This window comes from Anomaloglossus baeobatrachus, chromosome 6 (genome assembly GCF_048569485.1).
Source record: "Anomaloglossus baeobatrachus isolate aAnoBae1 chromosome 6, aAnoBae1.hap1, whole genome shotgun sequence".
Taxonomy (NCBI): Eukaryota; Metazoa; Chordata; class Amphibia; order Anura; family Aromobatidae; genus Anomaloglossus; species Anomaloglossus baeobatrachus.
Genome location: NC_134358.1, coordinates 487,939,977 through 487,966,582, shown reverse-complemented (window position 1 = coordinate 487,966,582; position 26,606 = coordinate 487,939,977). Strand labels below are relative to the sequence as shown.

Sequence of the window (26,606 nt, the reverse complement as noted above, 5' to 3'; positions counted from 1 at the left end):
AGTTCAGGGATTGTTGCATCTAATGGATGCAACAATCCTGGACGGCTGCAAGCTTCTATTTGTGAGATGGGGGGCTCAATAAGCATGGGTCTCCTCAGGCTAATATTAAAAGACCCTGGCTGTCGGTTTTATCATGGCTAGGTATCAAAATTGGAAGGGGGGGGGACCGCATACCGGTTTTTAAAATTATTTATTTAAATTATTTTAAAAAGCCGCATGCAGTCCCTTTTATTTTGATACACAGCCAAGCTAAGCACATGGCTGGGGGCTGCAGCCTGTAGCCATGTGCTTTATCTGTGCTGGGTCTCAAAATAGGGGGGTACCCTAAGCTAATTTATTTATTTTTACATCAATATAGACACTCAGACAGTGCTTCTGATTGAAAATAGCCATACATGCTGTCACGACCCTGAAAGTAGCAATACAGCCACGCAGAGACTGGTAAGTATAAAGCGCTTTTTCCAATCCCTTATCCCTTCTACCACCATTTTAAAGCATCTGATTCAGGTTCCCATACACTTGTATGGGGGCTGGCATTCGGTCAGATATCTGGGATCAATTCTGGACCCGAACCGGTTTGTTGTTTTTTTTACACCTGGTTGGACCAGCCGATCTGGGGTATCTGCAAGTCCGCCCATCACTAATTCTGGTATGTTGTGCTCGGGGGTGGGAATGGTAAGGCACTGGTAAATTTTGTCTGTACAGTATTGATATTAAAAAAAAAACATTTGATCTAACTTTTTTTTTTTTAATTAAAAGAATAGCCCCAAAGTTAAAACTACCAAAATCAAAAATACAGGGAAGATACTTAAAAGTCCCATTCCAATTTTTTTTTTTTTTTTATATTTCAGCATTTGTCATCAATTAATAATGAATGTTCAGTGTGTGCAGTAAAATACTTACTGGTTACTGTCTTCTTCTGTTTCCAGTGCTACTCCACTCCTCTCCTGCATTATATAACTGTAGCTCTTTCTTGTTAGCTTACATCGCAGACTTAGTTTTTATCTAAAAGGGAACCAATCACCAGAATTTTTGTATATAACCTAAAGCCAGTGCTATACTGGCACTATCAGGCTGATTCTCTACATACCATTAGTGGTCAGTTCAGATGTTTAGGCTTTCAAATCCAAGAAAGTAAACTTTAAAAAAAATCATCAGCTTCTTGAGTGACAATTGCAACTTGGCAGATAATCTCTGGGTGGGTATTCATATGGATTCCTGTCCCCCCGCCTGTTGTTCCTCCCTCTTTTTTCTCTATGCTAATGTTACTATTCATCATTTTCATCACTAAGATGGTGTCGGAGTTGGCGCCTGCACATAGCGCTTATCTCCGGCGCCATCTTTGTGAAGACTCTGTTATTCTAGTCTTATGGCTGAGAGGGCGGCACATGTGCCCTTGCTTCTTCAGCTCTCGTTGTGACCGTGGGAGCACGTGCGGTCACAACAGGCGTGGAGAAAAGCTGATCGTAGCAATTACCTTCAGAAGAACTGGGCGGCCCAGTGTCCTCTTCTGCAGCTAAGAGCTACAATCAGCTATTCTCCACTCCTGTTGTGACCGCGCGCGATCCCGCGGTCACAACGAGGGCTGAAGAAGCGAGGGTGCATGTGCCGGCCTCTCGGCCACAAGACTAGAATCACAGGGTCTTCACAAAGATGGCGCCAGAGATAAGCGCTATGTGCAGGGGCCAACTCCGACGCCATCTTAGTGACGAAAAACATGAATAGTACATTATCATAGGGAACAGAGAGGGAGGAACAACAGGCGGGAAGGGGGGGCGGGAATCCATATGAATACCCACCCAGAGATTATCTGCTCAGTTGCAATTGCCACTCAAGAAGCTGACGATTTTTTAAAGTTTACTTTTTTGGATTTGAAAGCCTAAACATCCGAACTGACCACTAATGGTATGTAGATAAGCAGCCTGATAGCGCCAGTGTAGCACTGGCTTTAGCTTATATACGAAAATCCTGATGATTGGTTCCCTTTAAAGGTAAGTCTATGAGAGCCATGTGCTGAGTCTCATAAAATTACATTGAGAGAGTGACTTCCACTCCAAAAATGCTGTGTGAGTGGGCTGGTCACAACTGCAGTCACATGGTCCAAGAGAGAAATGTAGCAACTGTGGTAACAGCAGAAGACAGCAACTAGTATTTATACTGTATGTATCTCCTGAAGAAAATTTACTGATAATAATGACATAAATAAAAAATGTAAGTGGTACTTTAAGAGAAGTTAGGGAAAATAAGGGATGCTTGATCTACCTTTAAATTATTACATATGTACATCAAACTAATTGACTTCACCTCATCTGTAATTCGTCCAGAGTTTCATACAGTTTGGGACGATTCGTTGCATCCAGGACATTTCTTATTTTCTCTGTCTCAAACATTAATTCCTACAAAGAAGAGCACAACATATATCACAAAAAATCTTTACAACCTCTCATTTTTCCATGCTCCTGGCAAGATGTGTGTGCAATAGCAAGATGCGATTTACAGTACCAGTTGTTTTTCTGATGGAAAACCACCTTTATATGATACTATTACTACTGGAATGTTTACTTCTTAAAGAGAATTTATTACTACTTTTTTTCCTCTCTGAGAGCAGAGACCCTGATTCCAACAATGTGCCACTTACTTTATTGGGTGCTGCAATTTTGATTAAAACCTGTTTTTCTTACTGCAAGTTCTCTGAATGCTGAGCTCTGTATAACCCAACCCCTACCACAGATTGTCAGCTCTCTGTGCACACTGTGCATAGGCAGAAAGCTTCCAATTAGCGGTGTGTGGTGGGGGTTGTAATTCATAGCAGCAGGATTACTAGTCCTTCTTTAGTGATAATCTCCTGCTGATAAAACAGTGTATTGCTGTAAACAGTAAAACTGATTAATGTAAATACTATAGTTAATTTATTATTTTTTTCATATTCAACTCTAATCCTTATGTAACATTCTAGTTTTTAAGAAGGCAGTATAAATTACTTTAAAGTCAGTATCTACTCCATCAAATCGTTTGGCATCTTCTGGTAGCTGGTTTCTGATGTCTTCAGAGCCAATAAAAATGCTTTCAAGATGAGACCAAGTGCGCTGGACTTCCATCCAAATGTAAATCACCGAATCCGCCAGGTTCAGCCTTCTCTGCCAACTGGACACTTGTTCGATAAAATATTCCACGTATTTGCTTTGCATGATTGCCTGTAACTGCACCTAATATATAGAACAAGTGATATAAGGAAATAAGATAAGGATTCACACAGTATTTTGTTTCTCTAAGTAAATGGTTTCCTTTTTCTGATCCATCTGTAAGTTTAGTGGTGACGTTTCTGGCCACAATACAGACACTAACCTGGTTGCTGTCCAAAGTCTCAAAAAGCTGCTCATCGGTTTTTATCAGGGGAGTTTCTGTACGATGATGCTTTTCATAAGAAAACTCCAGAGTAGTCCAGATCTGGCTTATTTCTGTAAGAATCTGATAATTACAAAGATGGCTATTATTAAACGCATTTTCAGTGAATTATTTCCCAGAATAAATTGTTCTGCCGCTGACTTACTTTCTCAGTTCCCATTTCTTTCACAGCTTTGTCCACAATATTCCTGACTTCATCCTCAACCTTATGCAGCTGCAGTGCAAGTAAGTCGGATAGTATAGTTTGATCAGTCATTGAAAATTGGACCTAACAGGACATAATCATGAAAATTCTTAAATAATCAATAAGCAAAGTGGTTAGTAAAACAACTAGGAAAAAACTGCGAAAAGTATAATCTAATACAGTGGAACCTTGGATTAAAAGTAATTTGGTTTGAGAGAGTTTTGCAAGACAAGCAAAGCTTTCTAAAAATGTGTAACTTGGTTTAAGATCAATGTTTACAGTAAAAACAAATACTCATCGCACACTTTCGGTTCTGTCTTTTCACAGCAATCTGACCCGCTCTGCTCTGGAGGTAACTTTCTATACATATGCACTGTATACCATCGTACAGTACAGTATATACTATATAGCATGACTATCAATTTGCATTTGTGGCTAAAGTACTGTCCTTTCTTTCTGCTAACCAGTACAGCACATTGCTTGTACAGTAATCTGCCTGTACAGTATTCCTGCCCCACATTTGGCTTAGTTTTGCCCTTATTTTGGGGAGAATAGATTTGGGGTGAGTTTTTTGTGTATTGTACTAGAATAAAGGTTGTCATATTTATACACCATTTTTTGTTTCTATACTGTACCTCCACACACCAACAATTCTATTGTAAGCGAATGTGCAGTTTAATTTATTTTATATGTTTTTTACTGTACAGTATTTTGTATTAGTGTACTGTAATAATTGTATATGAATACAGGACATTATTTTGTATTACTGTAATAAGTTTGTATAAATATAGTAAATATTTTTGGGTTGTGGAACGAATTGTCTTCGTTTCAATTATTTCCTACGGGAAAATTTGCTTTGATATAAGAGTCACTTGGTTAAAGAGCTCACTCCCGGAACCAATTATGCTCATAATTCAAGGTTCCACTGTATCTCTATTTTAACATATGGAAGTGCCCATCAGGTGAAGAAAGTAACAATGGCACCTGTCAATAAGTGGGCTACGATAAGTAGAAGATAATGACGTTGACAGGCAAGTGTAAGGGGTGCTTCACACATAGCGAGATCGCTACCGAAATCGCTGCTACATCACGGTTATGGTGACGCAACAGTGACCTCATTAGTGATCTTGCTGTGTGTGACACTGAGCAGCGATCTGGCCCCTGCTGTGAGATCACTGCTCGTTACACACAGCCCTGGTTCGTTTTCTTCAAAGCCGCTCTCCCGCTATGACGCACACATCGCTGTGTGTGACAGCGAGAGAGCGACGAAATGAAGTGAGCAGGTAGCAGGAGCCGGCATCTGGCAGTAAGCTGTAACCAGGGTAAACATCGGGTAACCAAGGGAAGCCCTTTCCCTGGTTACCCGATATTTACCTTCGTTACCAGCATCCGCCGCTCTCGCTGCCAGTGCCGGCTCCCTGCTCTCTGCACATGTAGCTGCAGTACACATCGGGTTAATTAACCCGATGTGTACTGTAGCTAGGAGAGCAAGGAGCCAGTGCTAAGCAGTGTGCGCGGCTCCCTGCTCTCTGCAAATGTAACGATGTTATGATCGCTGCTGCGTCGCTGTGTTTGACAACTAAGCAGCGATCATAACAGCGACTACAAGGTCGCTGTTACGTCACAGAAAATGGTGATGTAACAGCGATGTCGTTGTCGCTGTCGCTATGTGTGAACCCAGCCTAAGGATCTGAGCAAGTCTGAAAGTGACTTAATTGTGTTAGCAAAATTACAAGATTAAAGCATCACGTAAACAAAGAGTCTTGTGTAGTTGTTCTTGAAGTTTTCTACACATTTTGTAAAGAGTCTTTTTTTGTTTATAAGATTTTTTTCTGCTTTGCAGAAGACTTGGTAAATAAGGGCAATTTTCTGATTGTTCTTTGAAAGGTTAGAACCCAACAAAATGAACCAAATCACTGATACATGTGGAGATGAAAAGACTACCATCCTAAACCACTATTAATTGTCTGGTATGGTAGGTAATTACATAATGAAATCATAAATCGGGAGTACCACATGTGGCATAAAAAATAACATGTCCACAAAACCAGAGACAGCATAGAACAGAAACATGTTCCATCTTTACGAAGAACTCCATTCTCAAACATTGTGAGGTGTTTTTTAGAAGTCAAGTCAGGCAAGAGAAGAAGTGTCTGCTGGATGGTCACCTCCAACTTTTCCCAACTAGGAGACCCCCAGAGACTTAGCTTGATTGACAGGCCTTTCCCTCTTTACATAATCAGAAGCAATCTGTCAATCAAGGCTGGGAGAAGTCGAGTGGGAGCTGCACAGTAGATGCTTCCACCCCCGCCGATTTTCAAACTATCTATAAAAAAATGCCGGCACTTCCTGATATCATTGTCTGAACTGGGGCATATTGAGCATTGCACACAATATTCAAAATAGCAGTTGCACTCAAGTAACGGGAAGGAGAAAAACAAGCATGTAAATGGTGAATATTGGAATGTGAATACACATTACTGCTAAGAAAACATGAAAAACTCTCTTTGAGAAATAGGAGTTACTTAGCAAATAAAGGTGGCCAAATACTTGTGCCCAGATACCAACGTCAAGGTGTAACTCATCTGGGTCCTACTCTAAATGCTATACCTCTGTTGTACAAACTGAATAATTATATGGGCTAGAATAGAACCTGCAAATAACTCCTCCCAGTTATTTCAGGTGTTTTTAAATTTCCTTTTGCAGGTTCTATTTTAGCCCATATAATATTTCAGTTTGGACAAGAGTCATAGCATTATGAGTAGGATCCAGATGAGTTACACCTTGACATGGTATTTCGGCACAAGTAAATTTGGCCACCTTTATTTGCTAAGTAACTCATATTTCTGAAATATTTTTTTTCATGTTTTCTTAGCAGTAATGCGTATTCACATTCCAATATTCACCATCTACATTCTTGTTTTTTCTCCTTCCCTTTACTTGAGTGCAACTGCTATTTTAAATATCTTTTCAAACTATGTTTTTTGCTTGGGAAACGCCAAAGAATATCAGAGTAAAATATGTTTTTCTGTGAAGAAGCTTTTCCAGTGGCTAGGACACCAAGAAACTGATAATAGATTACAATATTCATAGTAGAGAAAACTGACCTTTGTTGCAATCATTAGCTGGTGCCAATGTCTTTGCCTAATTGCTGGGTTTTGTAGGTCAGTCACTGCCCGTAAAGATGTCACCAGGTTCTTCACAGTCATATCCAAGCCAACATATGCATCCCATGAACGAACCTGTTTATCTAGAGACAAGAGCTCCTGCATAAAAAAAAGACAACATTTAATAGAAAAATAATGCATGCTGGTACTCAATACACTGGTTATTAATTTCAAGTAACATCATCCCAAATAGAAATACATTTAAAACAGTTGTCCAACTTTGGGGACAACTTAGTAATTTGTTTACTTTTTTTAAATGCATGTATTTGGGGTTAAAAATAATTTTTGCAATAGAGTTTCATTTAAACTTTTGCACAATTTGTTCTGTTTTCCTTAGAGGCTCCACAATCAATTCAAATGCGTTTTGTCTTCTAAATCAGTGGATAGGAGCTCAGAAAAACACAGATTAGGCTGCTTTCACACTTGCGTTGTTTTGCATCAGTCACAATCCGTCGCCTTGAGAAATTATGGTATTCTGCAAAATATCTTTCAGGTATCCGTTTTTTCCCCCATAGGCTTCCATTAGCGATGGATTGTGACTGATGGCCCTGCGTTGCATCCGCCGCGTGACGGATAAGTCGTTTACTGACTGACCGTCAGGCGGGAGCAACGCAGCATATAGCGTTTTTTGTGTGCGACGGATCGTTTTTTTTCTGTGAGCATGCGCACAGTAAAAAACCATGGTTACTGTAAATTCAGTTCCAGCGGCTGGAACGATCAGCTAATCGTCCGGTGGCTGATCAGCTGATAGTTCACAAAAGGCAGCCGTCGGGCAATCAGCTGATCATTCATAAAAGCTGGCTGCCGGTAAAACAGTAAAAAAAAACCCCAAAAAAACCAAAACGGATTGTTTTTTTGCAGCATCAGTCACATCAGTTGTGCCACTATCTGCAACGCATCCGTTCCATCAGCCACACAACTGATTGTGACGGATACAAAACAACGCACGTGTGAAAGCAGCCTAAAAGAGTCACAAACTCCCTGTAACTGTGTTGTGGAAAGCTTAATGAAAATTATCCTGCAGCCAACAATAGGCACCAAAGAGGTTATAGAAGGCACACGTTGCAAATGTTTTAATTTAATCCAAATGCATACATTTTTTTTATTGGCCACTTAGACACATTTTAGTAAGAAAAAAATTGTCCCCAAAGATGGACCACCTTTTCAAGTGTCTCAGAAAGTAAGTTGTTGTGATATAAATTGAACAGTACAGGAGAATATTTGCTATGAAAGGCCACACATTGAGGCGCTGGCCTAGCCTCAAGGAGGGAGAAAATTGTCAGCAACAGAAGAAATTTCTAGGCTTCAGACAATGCTTACAAGTTTCATGTTTCAAGGGCTCCTTCACAATATACTGATCACAAAGTGTTCCCTGCTGAGTACCCAAATATTAAATTGTACTATTTATTGTCAGATTTCCCTACAGATTACATTTTATTGCAGCGCCACCACAGGAGTATGCATTACACAGTTTCCATGCAAAGCAATGGCTTGCCTATGAAACGTGGACAGGAAGGCACCAACAGAATTAAACATACTTTTGAAATTGCTTTAAACGTTATTATTTTGAATTTTGAAAAATAAAATAGGAAATATATGTTTATAAGGAAAGTAGACAAAACGCACTAACGCTAAGTATATCACATCTATCAGTATTTAACTCCTTTCCAGCAAAGCCAGTTTTCAGCTTCCTGACCAGGCCAAATTTTACACTTCTGACCAGTGTCATTTTATGAGGTAATAACTCTGGAACGCTTCAATGGATCCCACTGATTCTGAGACAGTTTTTCTGGGACACATTGCACATCATGACGGTGGTAAATTTAGGATGAGTTTTTTTAAAGGGAACCTGTCATCAGAAATTTCGCCCAAAAGCTAAAAGATTCCCCCTCTGCAGCTCCTGGGCTGCATTCTAGGAAGGTCCCTGTTATTATTGTGCCCCATGTGAGACCAAAATAAAGCCTTTATAAAGTTCTACCTTTTTGTATGCAGCTTCTGTAAATCTGACACGGGGGCGGGCTCTCTGCCGTCCGTTATTCTGCCTCCTGGTCTTGTATGCCGCCCCCATCGCTCCTTTCCATATCTGATGCACCGCCCACTGCTCCAGCCATCCCCGCGCATGCCCAGTGCCAGTCTCACAGGACTGAGCAGTGTGACCGCTGGTGACATGTGCGCAGGCAAGTGATTATGGGCGGGACTGTGACTGTTATCAGCAAGTACCCGCCCATAATCTCGTGAGCGCGCAAACCTCTCCAGCATTCACACTGAGCTCAGTGTAGATGCTAGACTGTATGGGCTGCTTCCAGGGATGACGTCCCTTTGTCATGTGATAGTATTTTGAACACGCCCCTATCACATGACAAAGGGATGTCATCCCTGGAAGCAGCCCATACAGTCTAGCATCTACACTGAGCTCAGTGTGAATGCTGGAGAGGTTTGCGCGCTCACGAGATTATGGGCGGGTACTTGCTGATAACAGTCACAGTCCCGCCCATAATCACTTGCCTGCGCACACGTCACCAGCGGTCACACTGCTCAGTCCTGTGAGACTGGCACTGGGCATGCGCGGGGATGGCTGGAGCAGTGGGCGGTGCATCAGATATGGAAAGGAGCGATGGGGGCGGCATACAGGACCAGGAGGCAGAATAACGGACGGCAGAGAGCCCGCCCCCGTGTCACATTTACAGAAGCTGCATACAAAAAGGTAGAACTTTATAAAGGCTTTATTTTGGTCTCACAGGGGGCACAATAATAACAGGGACCTTTCTAGAATGCAGCCCAGGAGCTGCAGAGGGGGAATCTTTTAGCTTTTGGGCGAAATTTCTGATGACAGGTTCCCTTTAATATTTATTTGTGAAAATATTGTAATTTTGGTGAACATGTTAAAACTATGGCCTTAAACCAGAGATTTATATCATACAAAATAGTTAATCACATTTCCAACATGTCTACTTTACTTCAGTGCCATTTTTTAAACAATTTTTTTTGGTTAGGAAGTTAGAAGGGTTAAAAGATTTAAACAATTTCTCATTTTTCCCCAAAAATGTACAAAAACACATTTTCTAGGGACCACATCACATTTGAAGTGACTTTGAGAGGCCTAGGGGGACAGAAAATACCCAAGTGACATTATTAGGCTATGTCCGCACGTTGCGTCGGTGTACCTGCAGTTTATTCTGCACGTTTTCCTTCCCTTGGTTTTTGACCAAATGGCTTTTGACCATTTTTTAGCGCTAAAAACGCATGCGTTTTTACCGCGTTTTTAGTGCGTTTTTAGCGCTTTTTACCTGCGTTTTCACCTGCGTTTCTGCAGATGCGTTTTTGAGATCAAGACACTGAGAAATAAAGTTGAATTAGTCAAAAAGAATAAAAAAAAGAGAAAAAAAGTATAAAATTAACTTTTAATAAAATTATATGGTAAATTATCAATTTTAATGTAATAATAGTGGTTATGCACATTTTAACAGAAAAATAGCTAAAATTTATTATTTTTTTACATTTAAATTTTCGGTTATTGTGTGTATGTAAAGGAACATTAGAATCCATTACTTTTTGGCCAGAAAAGCATGCGTTTTTGGAGCCAAAAACGCAGTTGAAAAGCAGGTAAAAAGCATGTAAAACGCAGGAATTGTGCTTTTGGTTGCGTTTTGCCATTTCTCATTGACTCCAATGTTAAGGAAACGCTGCAGAAATGGCAAAAACAACTGACATGCTGCTTCTTTTTCAGCATGGTTTTTGACCACAAATATGCAAATTAAACGCTGCAGAAAAAAAAGCAAAGTGCAGACAGGATTTCTGCTTTTCCCATAGACTTTGCTGGAAAACAAAAACGCATGCCTTTTTGCCCAAAAACGCTGCTGCCAAAAACGCTGCAGAAACGCGGTAAAAAACGCAACGTGTGAACATAGCCTTATAAAAACTGCACCCCTCAAACTGCACAAAACCACATTCAAGAAGTTTATTAACCCTTTAAGTGCTTCACAGGAATTAAAGCAAAGTGGAATGAAAAAAACAAAAAGTTTACTTTTTTGAACCAAAATTAGACTTTAACATCAACTTTGCATTTTCATAAGGCTAGCAAGAGAAAATGGACCATACAATTTGTTGTACAATTTCTCCTGAGTGCTATATGTGGTAGAAAATTACTGTTTGAGAGCACAGCAGGGCTCGGAAGAGAAGGATCACAACATTGGATCACAAATTTGGCTGAAATAGATAGAGGGTTTCGCGTTCGCAGAGCCCCTGAATGTTCCTAAACAGTGGACTCCCCTACAAGTGACCCCATTTTGAAAACTATACCCCTCAAGGAATTTATTTAAACATGTGGTGAGCACCTTGAACCCACAGGTTCTTCACCGAATTTTTTAATGTTGAGACGTCAAAGTAAAAAAAATACATTTTTTCCCACACTTTGCTTTTGCAGCTATTTTTTTATTTTCATAAAAGTAACAGGAGAAAATGGACCACACCATTTTTATAATTTCTCCTGAGTAGACCAATGAACCATGTGGTGGAAAACTACTTATTGGGAGCATGGCATGCCTCAGAAGGGAAGTAGCACTATTTGTATTTTGGAGTGTCATTTTGGCTGGAATGATTGCAGACGCCATGTCACATTTGAAAAGTCGCTGAATTGCCAAAACAGTAGAAAGCCCCACAATTGTCTTCATTTTGGAAATTACGCCTCTCAAGGAATCTATGAACGGGTGTAGTGAGCATTTTTCACCCTCATCCAATTTATAGAATTGTATAACAATGGGCCGAGTAAATGAAAACTTCCCATTTTATCCTACAATGTTGCTTTGGCCCAAAGTTTTTAATTTTTAAAAGGGGTAATGGGAAAAATGAACAGTACAATTTATTACACAATTTCTCCTGAGATCGCCAACACACCATATGTGGTTGAAAACTACTTTTGAGGCACAGTACTAAGCTCAGAATGGAAGGAGCACCATATTACAGTGCAGATTTTACTGGAATGGTTTGAGGGTGCCATGTCACATTTGCAGAGCCCCTGAGGTGCTATATAAGCAGATTCCCCCATAAGTGACCCCATTTTACAAACTGCATGAGCATGCTGATACCACATGTGTCTCACAGAATTTTATACCATTGGGCGGTGAGGAAAGAATAATTACATTTTTATCACTAAAATGTTTTAGCCCAAGTTGTACATTTTTATAATGACTAATGGCAAAAAATTTAATCACACAGTTTGTTGTGCAATTTCTCCTTAGACCACCAATACTCTACATGCAATCAGGAACTACTTTTCAGGTACCGTGGAAAGCTCAGAAGGGAAAGAGCGTCATTTTAGTGTGCAGCTTTTGCTATGGTTTGTGGGTGCCATGTCGCATTGGCAGAGCCCGAGGTGCCAGAACAGCATAACCCCCCCAAAAGTGACCCCACTTTACAAACTACACCTTTCAGTGAATTCATCTATAGGGGCAGTGATCATACTGACAAGACAGGCGTGTCACAAAATTTTCTAGCATTGGGTGGTGAAGAAAAAATAATTACATTTTTACCACAAAAATTTAGTTTTAGCCCTAGATTTTACATTTTCACATGGGAAATACCCCATATATATTTTGAGCGCTATTAATTTTTTTTCCATTTTACTATCGACAGACATGATGGCTTCTTTTTTGCAGGATGAGTTGACGTTTTTATTGATACCATTCTTAGGCACACAACATTTTTTGATTGTTTTTTATTCTAATTTTAGGTATCAGAATGAACAAAAGTCAGCAATTCAGAAATAGTAGGTTTTTTTTTTTTTTTTATATTGCTCAATGTTGGGGAAAAGTGATAAAATGGCTCTAATTCCTCGGGTCAGTGCAATGACAGCGATACCACATTTATATAGTTTTTTAGGTTTTGCCTTCTTCACACAATAAAAACAATTTTATAGAAAAAAAAAAGATTTTGCATTGTTATATTCTAACAGCTATAGCTTTTTTATTTTGCTGATGACAAAGCTGTTTGGCGATGTGTTTCTTGTGTGTCAAGATGACCTTTTCGGAGGTTCCCGATTTATTTATATTTGACTTTCCAGGCATTTTTATTAAAAAGCCTAATTTTTGCCACATTTATTTTTTATTTTTTTACAGTGTTCAGTAAAGGGGATAACTAGTTTGAAAGATTTATAGATCGGAACATTCCGCACAGGATGGTAGGAAATGTGTACATTTTTATTTTTGCATAAATATATGTGTTTATTGGTATAATATGGTTTTCTTTTTGGGGGGGTTATTTGGAGCTTTTTAAAAAATATTTTTACAATTTTTTAATTTTTTTCCTTTACTTTTTTCTTAGTCACAAAATGGGATATTAAACTTTATTAGTCTGATTGTGGTATAATGTGCATTACACCTGTCAGCATGACACTGACAGAATGCATCTTAGATCATGCTATTGGCATAGTCTAACAGGTCATCGTAGTCAGCAAACCTGGAGGCCATTATTTGACCCCGGGTCACCACAGCAATAAATCGGGAGCTAGTAATCATGTCCGCGAGGTTCCGATCTCCCAGTCTCTTAAATGCTGCGATCGCTAATGATCACAGCATTTAGGAGGTTAAACAACCAGAACTCGGCTATCACTTAAGCCAAGCTTCCAGCGTCGATGGTGCGTGCACAGCTCCTGTGCCCACACGATCACCAGGACATACCTCATAGTCCATTTGCGTGAATACACTGCAAAATAGGACATACCGGTATGCCCAATGTCGGGAAGGGGTACATTTCTCCACTTGTTATTTGGATGCTTGTTTGGATGATGGCATATAGGTAGATGCACGCTTGACTTGAATGTGTTGCACGTATTCTAAATAAAGAGAAGGGAGTAAACCACTGCCAGACATTATTCCCATGACAGCAAAACACCACACAAACCGTTCTCTCAACCAACATCATCTGACAGGAAGGGGAATTAAGAGGTCCCCACATACATTAGTCCTGATAAAATTGGCTGATTCAGCTGATATTAATGAAATACATATGGTTAGTTTTACACAAACATACAGATAGAGGATCTGTCACCAAATTTCACAATACAAACTGTATACATTAATAAATAAATCTCTTAGACCATATGAGGCTGTTGTATTTACTTTTAAAGCACATTAGAATGGCAGTAAAATCCTGGTCCTTAAATGACCATTTTAAAGAGAACAGTGAGCTCATAAATTCAAGTGCATTCAGTCTAAAGCTGGGGTGACACTAAACGACAGCGACAACGACGTCGCTGTTACGTCACCATTTTCTGTGACGTAGCAGCGACGTCGTTGTCGCTGTCGTTTAGTGTGACCCCAACTGTAAGTCGCTGTTATGATCGCTGCTTAGCTGTCAAACACAGCAGCCGAAGCAGCGATCATAACGACACGCATCGCTGTGCTGCAACATGTGCAGGGAGCAGGGAGCCGCGCACACTGAGCGCTGGCTCCTTGCTCTCCTAGCTACAGTACACATCGGGTTAATTAACCCGATGTGTACTGCAGCTACATGTCACAGTGCAGAGAGCAGGGAGCCGCGCACACTGCTTAGCGCTGACTGCTTGCTCTCCTAGCTACAGTACACATCGGGTTAATTACACGATGTGTACTGCAGCTACATGTGCAGAGAGCAGGAGCCGGCGCTGGCAGCGTGAGAGCGGCGGAGGCTGGTAACGAAGGTAAATATCGGGTAACCACCTTGGTTACCCGATGTTTACCTTGGTTACAGCTTACCGCAGCTGCCAGATGCCTGCTCGCTTCATTTCGTCGCTCTCTCGCTGTCACACACAGCGATGTGTGCATCACAGCGGGAGAGCGACGACCAAAAAATGAAGCTGGACATTCAGCAACGAGCGGCGACCTCACAGCAGGGGCCAGGTCGTTGCTGGATGTCACACACAGCGACAGCGACGGGACGTCGCTGCAACGTCACAGAAAATGGTGACGTAGCAGCGACGTCGTTGTCGTTGTCGCTGTGTGTGACACCACCTTAAGCCCACCGGCCCTGACTGACAGATGAAGCAGAGATTCAAGAACAGCTGCAGGGAGGAGGGACACTGAGGAGCTATCAGGATAGATGGGCAAAGATGGGGTTAAAATTTTCAGAAAGGCGAATTCAGCTATCCTGACATGGTTTTTATGGTAAGTACACCAGCCTCATCAGGTTCAATAATGTATGCAGTAGGTATTTTGAAATCTACGATGCAGATTCCAAGGCAGATCTAAGGAGATTTTTAGTTATTTGTTTTGTAGCCAAAAACTGTTGAATAGTGTATTGCAGAATAATTTATTAAAACAAAGAAATTTGTAAAAGCAATAGCTGCCAAACTTGCCTTTGAAAACCTTCTTAGCTCAACGTCCATCTGTTCCACATTAATCTGCTTCCACTGTGTTTTAACCCAATCAGCAATACTGTTCTATAAAATAAATATAAGAAACAGTAAAAAGTGACAATCAAGACACGTAAAAACATCGAAAACTGGATAATCCTACAGATACAGAGGTCTTAAAACAGTTTTCCATTTCTGGACAAACACAGATTAATCATTTCAGGGGTCCATAGAGAATAAAAACAAAAACAAACAATCTATACTCACCTCCCATAGTGCCACTGTTCCAAAGATGTCAGCGCTGCTGTTCCCGCCATATTACCTAATATTTTTGTGTCATGTGACTGCAGAAGACAATCAGCGGTCACTGATCATATGTAGCCTTTACTATTTGGTCAGAGTGGATGTTTGCTCTGATGGGGTATTGAGGAGCTGCAGCCAGACAGCAGCACATGATTGGCTGCATCAGTCACATGACACAACAATGTCATGTGACCCTTCGGGAGCAGCAGTGACAGCATCCCCAGAATAGCGCCATTGTGGGAAGAGAGTATGGATTGTTTTTAATGTCTATGGGCCCTGAAGTGATAAATCTGGGGTTGGCCAGTATTGGACAATGACTGTAATGTTTCCAAATAATTGAATAGGATAGATAAAGATTTACCTAGTACTTTGGTAGATGCTTTTTACTCTGTAACTCTATATAGTGGATGTTGATACTGTCAGATTTACTTTGTGTGTACATAGGATAGAAATGCATGCATAGGTCTAATGCCTCAATATACAGGTATGTCCTGTCTTACTATTTTGTTGGCTCAAAGATATATGGTGAAATGTCATTTGAGATTATGGGTACGTGCACACGGTGCATTTTCTATGCAGATTTTGATGCGTTTTTTTGAAAAATATGCATGCCTATCATGAAGCCAGCAAAGTCTATGAGATTTCTGAACTGCAGTGCGCATGCTGCATTTTTTTTCCTTGCAGATTTTGGTGCAGAAAAAGGTCTGCATCATGTCAATTGTTAGGCTATGTGCACACGTTACATTTTGTCCTGTGTTTTGGCTGCATTTAAAACTGCAGCGTGTCATTGTCAAAATGCATGTGTTATGCTTTCCCAGCAAAGTCTATGAGAAGTCGGCAAATTCCATGCTCACATTGCTTTTTTAAACGCAGCGTTTTGGATGCCAAATATTTGACAAAATCGATGCGTTTAAAAAAGTAGGATTTTTGTGTACTCACCGTAAAATCTCTTTCTCTGAGTCTTCATTGGGGGACACAGGACCATGGGTTATGCTGCTGTCACTAGGAGGCTGACACTAAGTAAACATAAAAAAGTTAGCTCCTCCCTAGCAGTATACACCCCGAGCCGGAGGCGGGCTCAGATCAGTTGGTGCACAAGCAGTAGGAGGAGTACCAGAATCACCATACATAAAAACAAGTTGTAACTAAAACAATGCAGCCGTGCAAACAAGAGGTCTATGAACATTAGACCGCTGAAAAATAGCAGGCAAATGCAATTGAACAACCAAAAAACCAAGAAGGGTGGGTGCTGTGTCCCCCAATGAAGACTCAGAGAAAGAGATTTTACGGTGAGTACACAAAAATCCTACTTTCTCTATCGTTTCATTGGGGGACACAGGACCATGGGACGTCCAAAAGCAGTCCCTGGGTGGGAATACCGAAAAACCCGCAGATAGGAAGAAAACAACAACCTCCCTCGGCGGGCTGCACTATAATTGAATGCTGCCACCCTATTACAGGTGTGCAACTGCTGCCTGCAAGACCATTCTCCCAAAACTAGCATCTGCCGATGCTTGGGTGTGAACCTGGTAGAACCTAGTAAAGGTGTGCAGGCTAGACCAGGTGGCGGCCTTGCAGACCTGGTCGGCCGACGCCTGATGCCTAATCGCCCAAGAGGCTCCCACTGCACGGGTAGAGTGCGCTCTTACCCCCCGCGGCGGAGACTTGTCCCGAATCCGATAGGCCTCTGATATGGCGGAACGGATCCATCTGGCAATTGTGGCCTTGGATGCCGACTCACCCCTCTTGGGACCAGAAGGGAGGACAAACAGACCATCTGACTTACGGAACGGCGCGGTTCTGGAGACATAAATTCTAAGTGCACGCACTAGGTCCAGGGTGTGCAAGGACCTCTCCAAGCTGTGAGAGGGGCCAGGACAGAAGGACGGAAGAACGATTTCTTCGTTAAGATGGAACGGGGAGACCACCTTTGGGAGAAAAGCGGGATCTGGCCGGAGAACCGCTTTGTCCTGGTGAAAAATCAAAAAGGGGGAACGACAAGAGAGAGCTGCCAGCTCTGACGTCCTGCGAATAGAAGTGATGGCAACGAGAAGCACCACCTTCCAAGACAGGTGAGAAAGGGAAGATTCTCGCAAGGGCTCGAATGGGGGGCCCTGAAGTGACCCTAGGACTAGATTAAGGTCCCACGGCTCTAGAGGCCGACGGTACGGCGGTGCCAGGTGGGCCACTCCCTGGATGAAGGTCTTAACCTGTGAACGAGCGGACAGTGGCTTCTGAAACAGGATTGATAATGCCGATATCTGGCCCTTTAGTGTTGCGAGCGAGAGACCCGCATCTAGGCCTGACTGCAAGAATGCCAATAGGGAAGGAAGGGAGAAGGCGAGTGGAGAAGAAATATTATGTTCTTCACACCATCTGAAGAAAACCTTCCACGTGCGGTAGTAAATTTTTGATGAAGATGGCTTCCTGGCCCTAATCATTGTCTGAATCACTCTTGAGGAAAAACCAGCCTTAGCTAGAACCCAGGATTCAATGGCCAGGCCGTCAAATTTAGGACCTGTGAGTTCTGATGGAAAAGAGGTCCCTGCTGCAGGAGATCTGGACGGTCTGGAAGGCGCCACGGAGCATCTGCGAGGAGCTGAGTTAGTTCCGCGAACCATGCTCGCCTGGGCCAGTCCGGAGCCACTAGGATGACCGTAATTCCTTCCGCCTTGATCTTCTTGAGGACCCTCGGAATTAGAGGGAGCGGAGGGAAGATGTACGGGAGACTGAACTGGCTCCATGACAGGGTGAGGGCGTCGACTCCTAAAGCCAAGCGGTCGCGGCACCGCGCTACAAACTGCGGAACCTGACGGTTGAACCGGGAGGCCATTAGGTCCACGTCCGGAACTCCCCATCTGTCGCAGATCTGGTTGAAGACTTCCCGGTTGAGGGACCATTCTCCGGAGGCGAGGCCTTCCCTGCTGAGGAAGTCCGCCGCCCAATTGTCCACGCCTGGGATGTGTACCGCTGAGATCAGGGAGTGATGACATTCGGCCCAGTGCAAAATCTTCTTGACTTCTCGCATTGCCCCGACACTTCTTGTGCCGCCTTGGTGGTTGATGTACGCCACCGCCGTCGCATTGTCCGACTGGATCCTGACCGGGCAACCCTGTACTAGGTGCCGAAACTGCTGCAAGGCTAGTCGGATGGCTCTTATCTCCAAAATGTTGATCTGGAGATAACTCTCCCTCGGTGACCATCGGCCCTGCGCTGTGTGATGCCGAAACACTGCTCCCCAGCCCTGGAGACTGGCGTCGGTGGTTACTATCTTCCAGTGGAGCGGGAGGAAAGACCTTCCTGATGCGAGGTTGCGTTGATTGAGCCACCAACGGAGGGAATGGCGTGTCTCCGGCGAAAGATGAAACCTTGCGGTCCAGAGAAAAGGGAGATCTGTCCCACTTCTTCAGCAAGGCCAGCTGGAGGGGCCGGAGATGGAACTGTGCAAAGGGTACCGCTTCCATCGCCGCCACCATACGACCGAGGACCCGCATGCCGAACCTGATGGAAACTTGGCGCTGACGCCGGAGAGCGAGGAGGCCTCGTTGTAGGGAGGACATCTTCTCCTGTGTGAGGAAAAACTCGCCCTTGGATGGTATCGAATACCATGCCTAAAAAGGTGATCCGACGGGCCGGGGTCAGAGAGGACTTCTTCCGATTTATCAGCCACCCTAACCGTGAAAGGGTGTCGATCGTGACCTGAACCCCAAGACGACAGTCCTCGAAGGAAGAGCCCTTTATCAACATATCGTCCAAGTACGGGATGACTATGACACCCCTGGAATGCAGGACGGACATGGCAGCAGCCATGATCTTCGTAAAGACCCTGGGTGCGGATGCGAGGCCGAAGGGGAGAGCCGTGAACTGGAAGTGATCTTCCGCTATCGCAAAGCGGAGGAACTGTTGGTGAGAGGTGGCTATCGGGACGTGAAGATAGGCGTCTTGAATATCCAGCGATGCCAGGAATTCGCCTACCTCCATGGACGCGATGACGGACCGGAGTGACTCCATTCGAAACGGCCGAGGCCTCACCGACCTGTTTAGAAGCTTTAGGTCGAGGACGGGACGGACAGAGCCGTCCTTTTTGGGGACCACGAAAAGGTTGGAATAGAACCCCTTGAAACGCTCTGCGGGAGGGACTGGTACCACGACTCCGGCTCGGAGGAGGGAGTCTATGGAGTGAAAGAACGCGCGAGCCCGCGCGGGAGACTCGGGAGGGCGAGATAGGAAAAAACGTCTCGGTGGCTTTGCTTCAAATTCTATTTTGTAGCCTGATGTGATGATCTCTCTGACCCAGGCATCGGCAGTCAGGGGGATCCACACATGCTGAAAACGAGACAGACGCCCTCCCACAAGTCTGGCGCTGTTGCGCGCCGACCGCGAGTCACTTGGAGGAACGTCGGCGGTAACCAGAAGAGGATCTCGTGGGCTGGCGGGGGCGTGAACGCCAGGCGGGATTGGTCTTGAATGACGGGGTCTTCCTGTCTCTCGGAGGAGAGCGGCTTTTCCGCGGCTGGGGATTGGAGTTGAAGCTGCGAAAGGGCCGGAAACGAGCGGTGGGGCGCCGATTCTGGAAGCGCTTAGGGCGCAATTGGGGGAGAGATGTACTCTTTCCTCCCGTTGCATCGGAGATCAGCTGGTCCAGCCTATCTCCGAAGAGACGCTCCCCTAGGAAGGGCAGGGAAGTTAGTGACTTCTTAGAGGCCGCATCCGCGTTCCAGGACCGGAGCCAGAGGGCTCGACGGATGGCCACATTGTTGCTGGCGGCCTGGGTCGCGCAACTTGCAGACGCCAGGGCTGCATTGAGCAAGTACTCACCCGCGAGGGAAATCTGCGAGGCGATGGTAACCAGGTCCGGATTGGCAGGAATGGCGCGGAGACCGCAACATAGCGTGTCCGCCTAGGACATCAGGGCCTTCGCAACCCAAACCGAGGCAAAGGCCGGAGAGAGGGATGTGCCCGCTGCCTCGAAGGCGGAACGGGCCAACCTGTCAATAGTACGGTCCGTTGGGTCCTTGAGAGACGTACCGTTAGTGAGTGGAAGGACTGTGTGAGAAGACAGGCGGGAGATTGGGGGGTCGACCACCGGGGAGCCTGCCCAATCCTTTCGAAGACCCTCAGGAAAGGGATAATGCAAATCGATGGACTTACCGCTGGTAAATACCCTGTCCGGCTGTTGCCTGTGGCTGCGCAGTAACTCAGCGAATTCTGGATGTCCGCTGAATGTGTTCTGGGCCCGCTTCACCCGCTTAAACGAGACCTGGGTGCTCTGGGAGGAGACGGGGTCCACCTGTACCTTCAAGGTCTGGTTTACTGCTTCTATCAGGCTATTCACCATGCGCCGAATATCAGCCGCCTGCTCTGAGTCCTGCAGGGGTGCCGCATCGGAATCATCATCGGAGCAGTCAGAAGCCTCCCTGGAGGACTGACGGTCTGGACCTGGGGATGAAGGTGAAACCTGGGAAGAGTCTGAGGACGAGACCTGGCGGGTCCGTTTTTGAGCAGCAGAGGAGGACCCTGCAACGGGGCTCACCTGCTCCGGAGGCGATTGTGCCGGGTCTGCGGGAATCTGGGCGAGCGACGGCAGCAGGCGCAGAGCTTGCGCGATGGTCCGAGAAGCCTCAGAGAGGGAATCTACGGACTGGGACAGGGACGCTAGCCAGTCGGGGGGCGGGACGCAGGGCCCTGCGGCATATGGCGCTGTGGCGTCTGCGGTATCAGAAGCGTCGGCCGCGGAGTCCTGCGGAGGCTGTGCGTCTGTAGAACAGACGGAGCATAGTGGGGCGTCCTGACCCTGGGAAAACTTGGACTTGCAGGAGGAGCATGCGAAAAATAGTGCAAAGGGGGCCTGCTTGGATTGGGTGGGCTTAGCCTTAGGCATGGTGAAAACAGGTACTCTCCCTGGTGGCTGCTAGGAAGGAGACAGGAGAGGGTTAACTCGTCCCTAAACTCAGAGAATGCTGCCTAGTGAGGGCTACTCCTTAGGAGCACAGCTTACCCAGGTCCTGCGTGCTGCCCACCAGTCCAGAAGGGGAAGTCCAGGAGAGCTGGCCAGAAGAGTCAGAACGCCGGCGCGCTGCAGCCTCAGGGGAGCAGAGGCAGGCTAAAATGGCGAGGGGACGCTGGAGGAGGCTGGGGGAGGAGCAGGATTCCGGCGCGAAAACCCGGAGGATTCACAGCCCCCACCATCAGCCAGGAGGCAGAGCAGTGGGAGGATACAGAGGGAGACGACCGGCGGCCAATAGCGCTGCAGCGGGGGCGTGGCTAGGACGCAGGAGCGACTAGGCCGAGACCGGGGACTAAATTTATGGAGAGGGCCGGGGGAAAGTGCAGGAAAGGTCGGTCCTACCTGCAATCGGCGGCGCCGGCCCAGCGACGGATGCGGTGCAGGCAGGGCTCCCTGCCCCTGCCTGTGTACAGCGCTGCTCGTCCAGGAAGGCTCCGGGGGAGAGCGTGCTGAGGCAGGGTAGTGGACATCATGATGGGGGTAGATCAGCCCCCTATCAGGAGAAGGCAGCGTGACAGGGCCCCATCTATTACACACGCTGCGGAGGTTCCATCCCTGCTGTACTCCCCTGTACGCCCTTTGGGGTGATACCGCAGGGCGAATCAGGGGTGCCCACAAAACAACCTGCCCACACGCGCACCCCCGGGAGTGGTACCACGGGGACGGGCAGGGGAGAGGGCCCGAAGTCTCAAGCCCCCTGCGACCCTGGGGAGTGGTACCCACAGGGCTGCGGAGGATGAGTGAAGCGAATACCTGCAGAGAAAAAGACGACAGGTATGAGAGTGATGAGCGGCGCCGAAATAAAAGAAAAAAGCGCAAAAACATACATGGCTGAGGGGGGCCGAGACGGCCCACATCAGCCTCCTACGACACTAAGCTAAAACTGATCTGAGCCCGCCTCCGGCTCAGGGTGTATACTGCTAGGGAGGAGCTAACTTTTTTATGTTTACTTAGTGTCAGCCTCCTAGTGACAGCAGCATAACCCATGGTCCTGTGTCCCCCAATGAAACGATAGAGAAAGCAGCATGACACTTCTTTTGTACATTTTGGTTGCATTTTCCACCCATTGAAATGAATGAGGTGTGTCAAAACGCAACCAAAATGTTTAGCTGTATGCTTGCACTGCATTTTTATTGCGTTCTGCATGCTTTTTTGACAAACAAAAACGCAGGTCTCTCTCTGTCGGTCGGTCTCTCTCTCTGTCAGTCAGTCGGTCTGTCCCTCTCACCACCTCTCTCTTTCATATTCACCGATCACCGGCGCTGCGCTGCACGGCTATCCCACTGCGGCGGCTTCTCCAGCTTTTGAAAATGACGGATGCTCATTATTCAATCTCATATTCACTGCTTCCCCCGCCCAACAGCGCCGCCGATTGGTTGCATTTAGACGAGCCATTCAGACGAGCCCCCACGCTGAGTGACAGCTGTCTCACTGCAACCAATCACAGCCGCCAATGGGCGGGTCTATGTCGTGCAGTAAAATAAAGTAAAAAGATAAATAATTTAAAAAAAACGGCGTGCGGTTCCCCCCAATTTTGATACCAGCCAAGGTAAAGCCACATGGCTGAAGGCTAGTATTCTCAGGATGTGGAGCCCCACATTATAGGGAGCCTCCCAGCCTAAAAATATCAGCCAGCAGCCGCCCGGAATTGCCGCATCCATTAGATGCGACAGTCTCGGGACTCTACCCGACTCATCCTGAATTGCCCTGGTGTAGTGGCAATCGGGGTAATAAGGAGTGTTTGGAAGCCCATAGGTGCCACTAAGTCCTAGGTTAATCATGGCAGGCGTCTATGAGACACCCCCCATGATTAATCTGTAAGTTAAAGAAAATAAACATATACACCCAAAAAATCCATTATTTGGAATAAAAGACAAGAAAAGAAACACCCTCTTTCACCACTTTATTAATCCCCAAATAGCCCTCCAAATCCGACTAATCCACACGAGGTCCCACAACGCTATCAGCTCTGCTACATCGGAAGCTAACAGCGAGCGGCCAGAGACCATGACCGCTCTCTGTGAACTCCACGCAGCAAGTGAGTCACGCTATAAGGGATGACGTCACTCAGATTACCCGCAGCCACCACTGGATCCTCTCCAACTGTGACAGCAAGTTGCCCCAGTGACTGAAGGGAGCCGAGCGATCAGCAGTGCCCTCAGGTGATTTGCATTCTTGGGTGGAGGACTCCAGCTGGCTGCGGGTAACCTGAGTGACGGCACCGCTGATTGACTGAAATGAGCCGCGCAATCAGGGGATTTGCGGTCACTAGCGAGTCCTTCACTGGTGACCGCAAATCAGGCTGCGGCACACAGACAGAGCCGCGTGATGACAATGAAGTCGGGTGAAGTTCATCCGAGTTCATTCTGATTGCGCGGCTCTGTCTCGCAGTCAGCCATGCTCTATGGGGATGTAGCAGAGCAGAGTGGGACCGCACTGTCAAAAATGCATCCAAAATAATTCAAAACGCATTCAAAATGCATCCAAAATGCATGCGTTTTGGATGCATTTTTTGTCAAACGCAGTGTTTACAGTTGTCCAGTCTGCAAGAGGGTGCATTTTTTTCTGCACTTGACAGAACACAGCGTGCGCACATCCACTTAGGGTGGTTTTCCTGCGTTTTTAAGGCCTACAAGGCATTAACTTTATTAAAAAAATGCATAGAAAGAAAACCACACCAAAACACATGTTTTTTTATGCGTTTTTCTGCCAGAAGGTGCAGATTTCATACAGAAAATTTCTGCACCAAATCTGCAGCGTGTGCACATACCCTATAAACTTCTAAAAAGAACAAAAGAGGTCCTGGATTCCTTTCTTGAGAAATATAAATATTATTGGTACTAGATTCTGTGATGAGACATTGATGCAATAATATGTGTGATTGCCATATGTGGAGTCTGGAAGGAATTTTCACCCAAATATAATTAGCAGTGCCTTCATGGGATTACTTCCTCTGGATCAACATGTTAGGTTATAGAACTTGATGGATTTATGTCTACCTTCAACCTTAAAAACTATGAAACATGATTTAATGAGACTCTCACGGGATGATATGCTGTACATGTCTAAGTTTGGAAATCCAGTCATTAGAATTTTAGCCTGTCAAGATTTTAGAAAAACAACAAAGCTGCAGAAAAGCTGTTTTTTTCCGCATTTCAATGCAGATTTTTCCCGCTCATTAATATGAATGAAATCTGCAGAAAAAAATACTAAAAGAATTGACATACTGCAGATTTAAGGCCATGTGCGCACTAGAAAGTGACTTTTTCTCAAGGAAAATCCGGACCCTCTTAAAGAAGCCCGCACCTGTGGTAAAAAAAGCGCACCAAAACCGCTACTAAATCCGCATGCGGTTTCGTCGCAGTTTGTTGCAGATTTGCCGCGGTTTTCCCATTATCTATGGCAAAAAACGCAGGTACCAGCAGAAAAGAAGTGGCATGCTCATTAATTCCGCAGCAGAAAATCCGCGGGTAAATCCGCAGATATAAAAAAAACGCAGTATGCGCACAGCATTTTTTTATACCCATATGTTTTGCTGGGGAATAACTGCAGAAATGTTAGACACAGCCAATCCGCGGTAAAATCCATGCTAAATCCGCAGCGTGCGCACATAGCCTTAAGCGGGCTTTACACGCTGCGACATCGCTAATGCGAACTCGTTGGGGTCACGGAATTCGTGACGCACATCCGGCCGCATTAGCGATGCCGTTGCGTGTAACACCGATAAGCGATTTTGCATCGTTGCAAAAACGTGCAAAATCGCTAATCGGCGACACGGGGGTCCATTCTCAAATCTCGTTACTGCAGCAGTAACGAGGTTGTTCCTCGTTCCTGCGGCAGCACACATCGCTGCGTGTGACGCCGCAGGAACGAGGAAGCTCCCCTTACCTGCCTCCCGGCCGCTATGAGGAAGGAAGGAGGTGGGCGGGATGTTACGTCCCGCTCAGCTCCGCCCCTCCGCTGCTATTGGGCGGCCACTCAGTGACGTCGCCGTGACGCCGCACGGACCGCCCCCTTAGAAAGGAGGCGGTTCGCCCGTCACAGCGACGTCGCCGGACAGGTATGTATGTGTGACCGGTCTGGGCGATGTTGTGTGGCACGGGCAGCGATTTGCCCGTGTCGCGCAACAGATGGGGGCGGCTACCCACACTAGCGATATCGGGACCGATATCGCAGTGTGTAAAGTAGCCTTTAATCTGCATCAAATCTGCAAGGAGAAAATAAGCAAGGTGTGCCTGAGACTTCAAAATTCTCATTCACTTTGCTGGCTTCAGGAAATTGTGACAAATTTGTGCAGAAAAAAAACGTGTCAAATCTGCGACAAATCTGCAACATGTGTACAGGCCCTCCCCAGTATAGCTTAGCATTCTGCAGTGTGAATCCAGAACTCTTGCTTGTCGGACATGTGTGGCAAGGCTCCATTCACAGTATCCAGTCAGACCTTTCACAGGTTTGTCCTCTTCTAGATGATTTTCTTGATCATTTATTTTAACACAGGACTGTCATGTCTGTAGTTTGGAAGGCTCTTGGTTTTTCAGATTTGGGTTGCGTGACTTGCTTTACCGAATTTGGACCTTAAAGGTCACTTTTCTGTCATTAAATTTTGCGTAGTTTTTTCATAGTTTCATAGGAACCAATGGGCAGTGCTCATTTCGCAATATTCTTCTTCTTAATTTTTTGCATGTCTACTTGAACTTGGGTAGCCTCCCTAGAGTCAGGTTCTTGCCTAGGCTATGGTGGTCCAGCGGAGTTTATCTTATAGAACAGAAGTCAGGATTGCCGGAAAGGAGAGACTTGCAGTCAATGTATTACGCTATGTGCCCACGCTGCATTTTTGCTGACTTTTTTCTTGCAGATTTTAATCAATACTGCAAGCAAAAACGCATCCCAGCCAAGTCTATGAGAATCCTGACTTGCTGTGCACATGCTGATGATTTTTTCCTTGCAGATTTTGGTGCAGAAAAGAATCTCCAGCATGTCAGTTCTTTTTGCTTTTTTCCTGCTGAAGCTCGATCTCTGCAGTGGATTATATCTGTTAGTGCTGCACTCGCAGCAGTGACACTTCAGCTCACACACCATGCATCCGGCATGGTCTATGAGGCGATCCGTAGCTCAGTAACCTGGGGTCGTTATGGTGACAACCTAGTGTCGCCATGGCAGTGATTGGGTCCCTGTGATCGCATTACAGGGACTTGATTTCCAGGGAGAGGTTAA

At 45.3% G+C, this 26,606-nt stretch overlaps 1 protein-coding gene across 1 annotated transcript in view; it reads right to left on the bottom strand.

Annotated features, from left to right (window-relative positions):
• The window catches only part of DNAH11 (dynein axonemal heavy chain 11), a 498,772-nt gene that overhangs the window by 337,448 nt on the left and 134,718 nt on the right, over window positions 1-26,606 (bottom strand). Inside the window, exons 22-27 of the mRNA XM_075315388.1 lie at window positions 15,086-15,169; window positions 6,697-6,855; window positions 3,551-3,673; window positions 3,346-3,468; window positions 2,982-3,206; window positions 2,305-2,396 (exon numbers count right to left, since the gene is read on the bottom strand). Coding sequence (XP_075171503.1) covers window positions 2,305-2,396; window positions 2,982-3,206; window positions 3,346-3,468; window positions 3,551-3,673; window positions 6,697-6,855; window positions 15,086-15,169 — 806 coding nt within the window. The remainder of the gene's footprint in view (window positions 1-2,304; window positions 2,397-2,981; window positions 3,207-3,345; window positions 3,469-3,550; window positions 3,674-6,696; window positions 6,856-15,085; window positions 15,170-26,606) is intronic.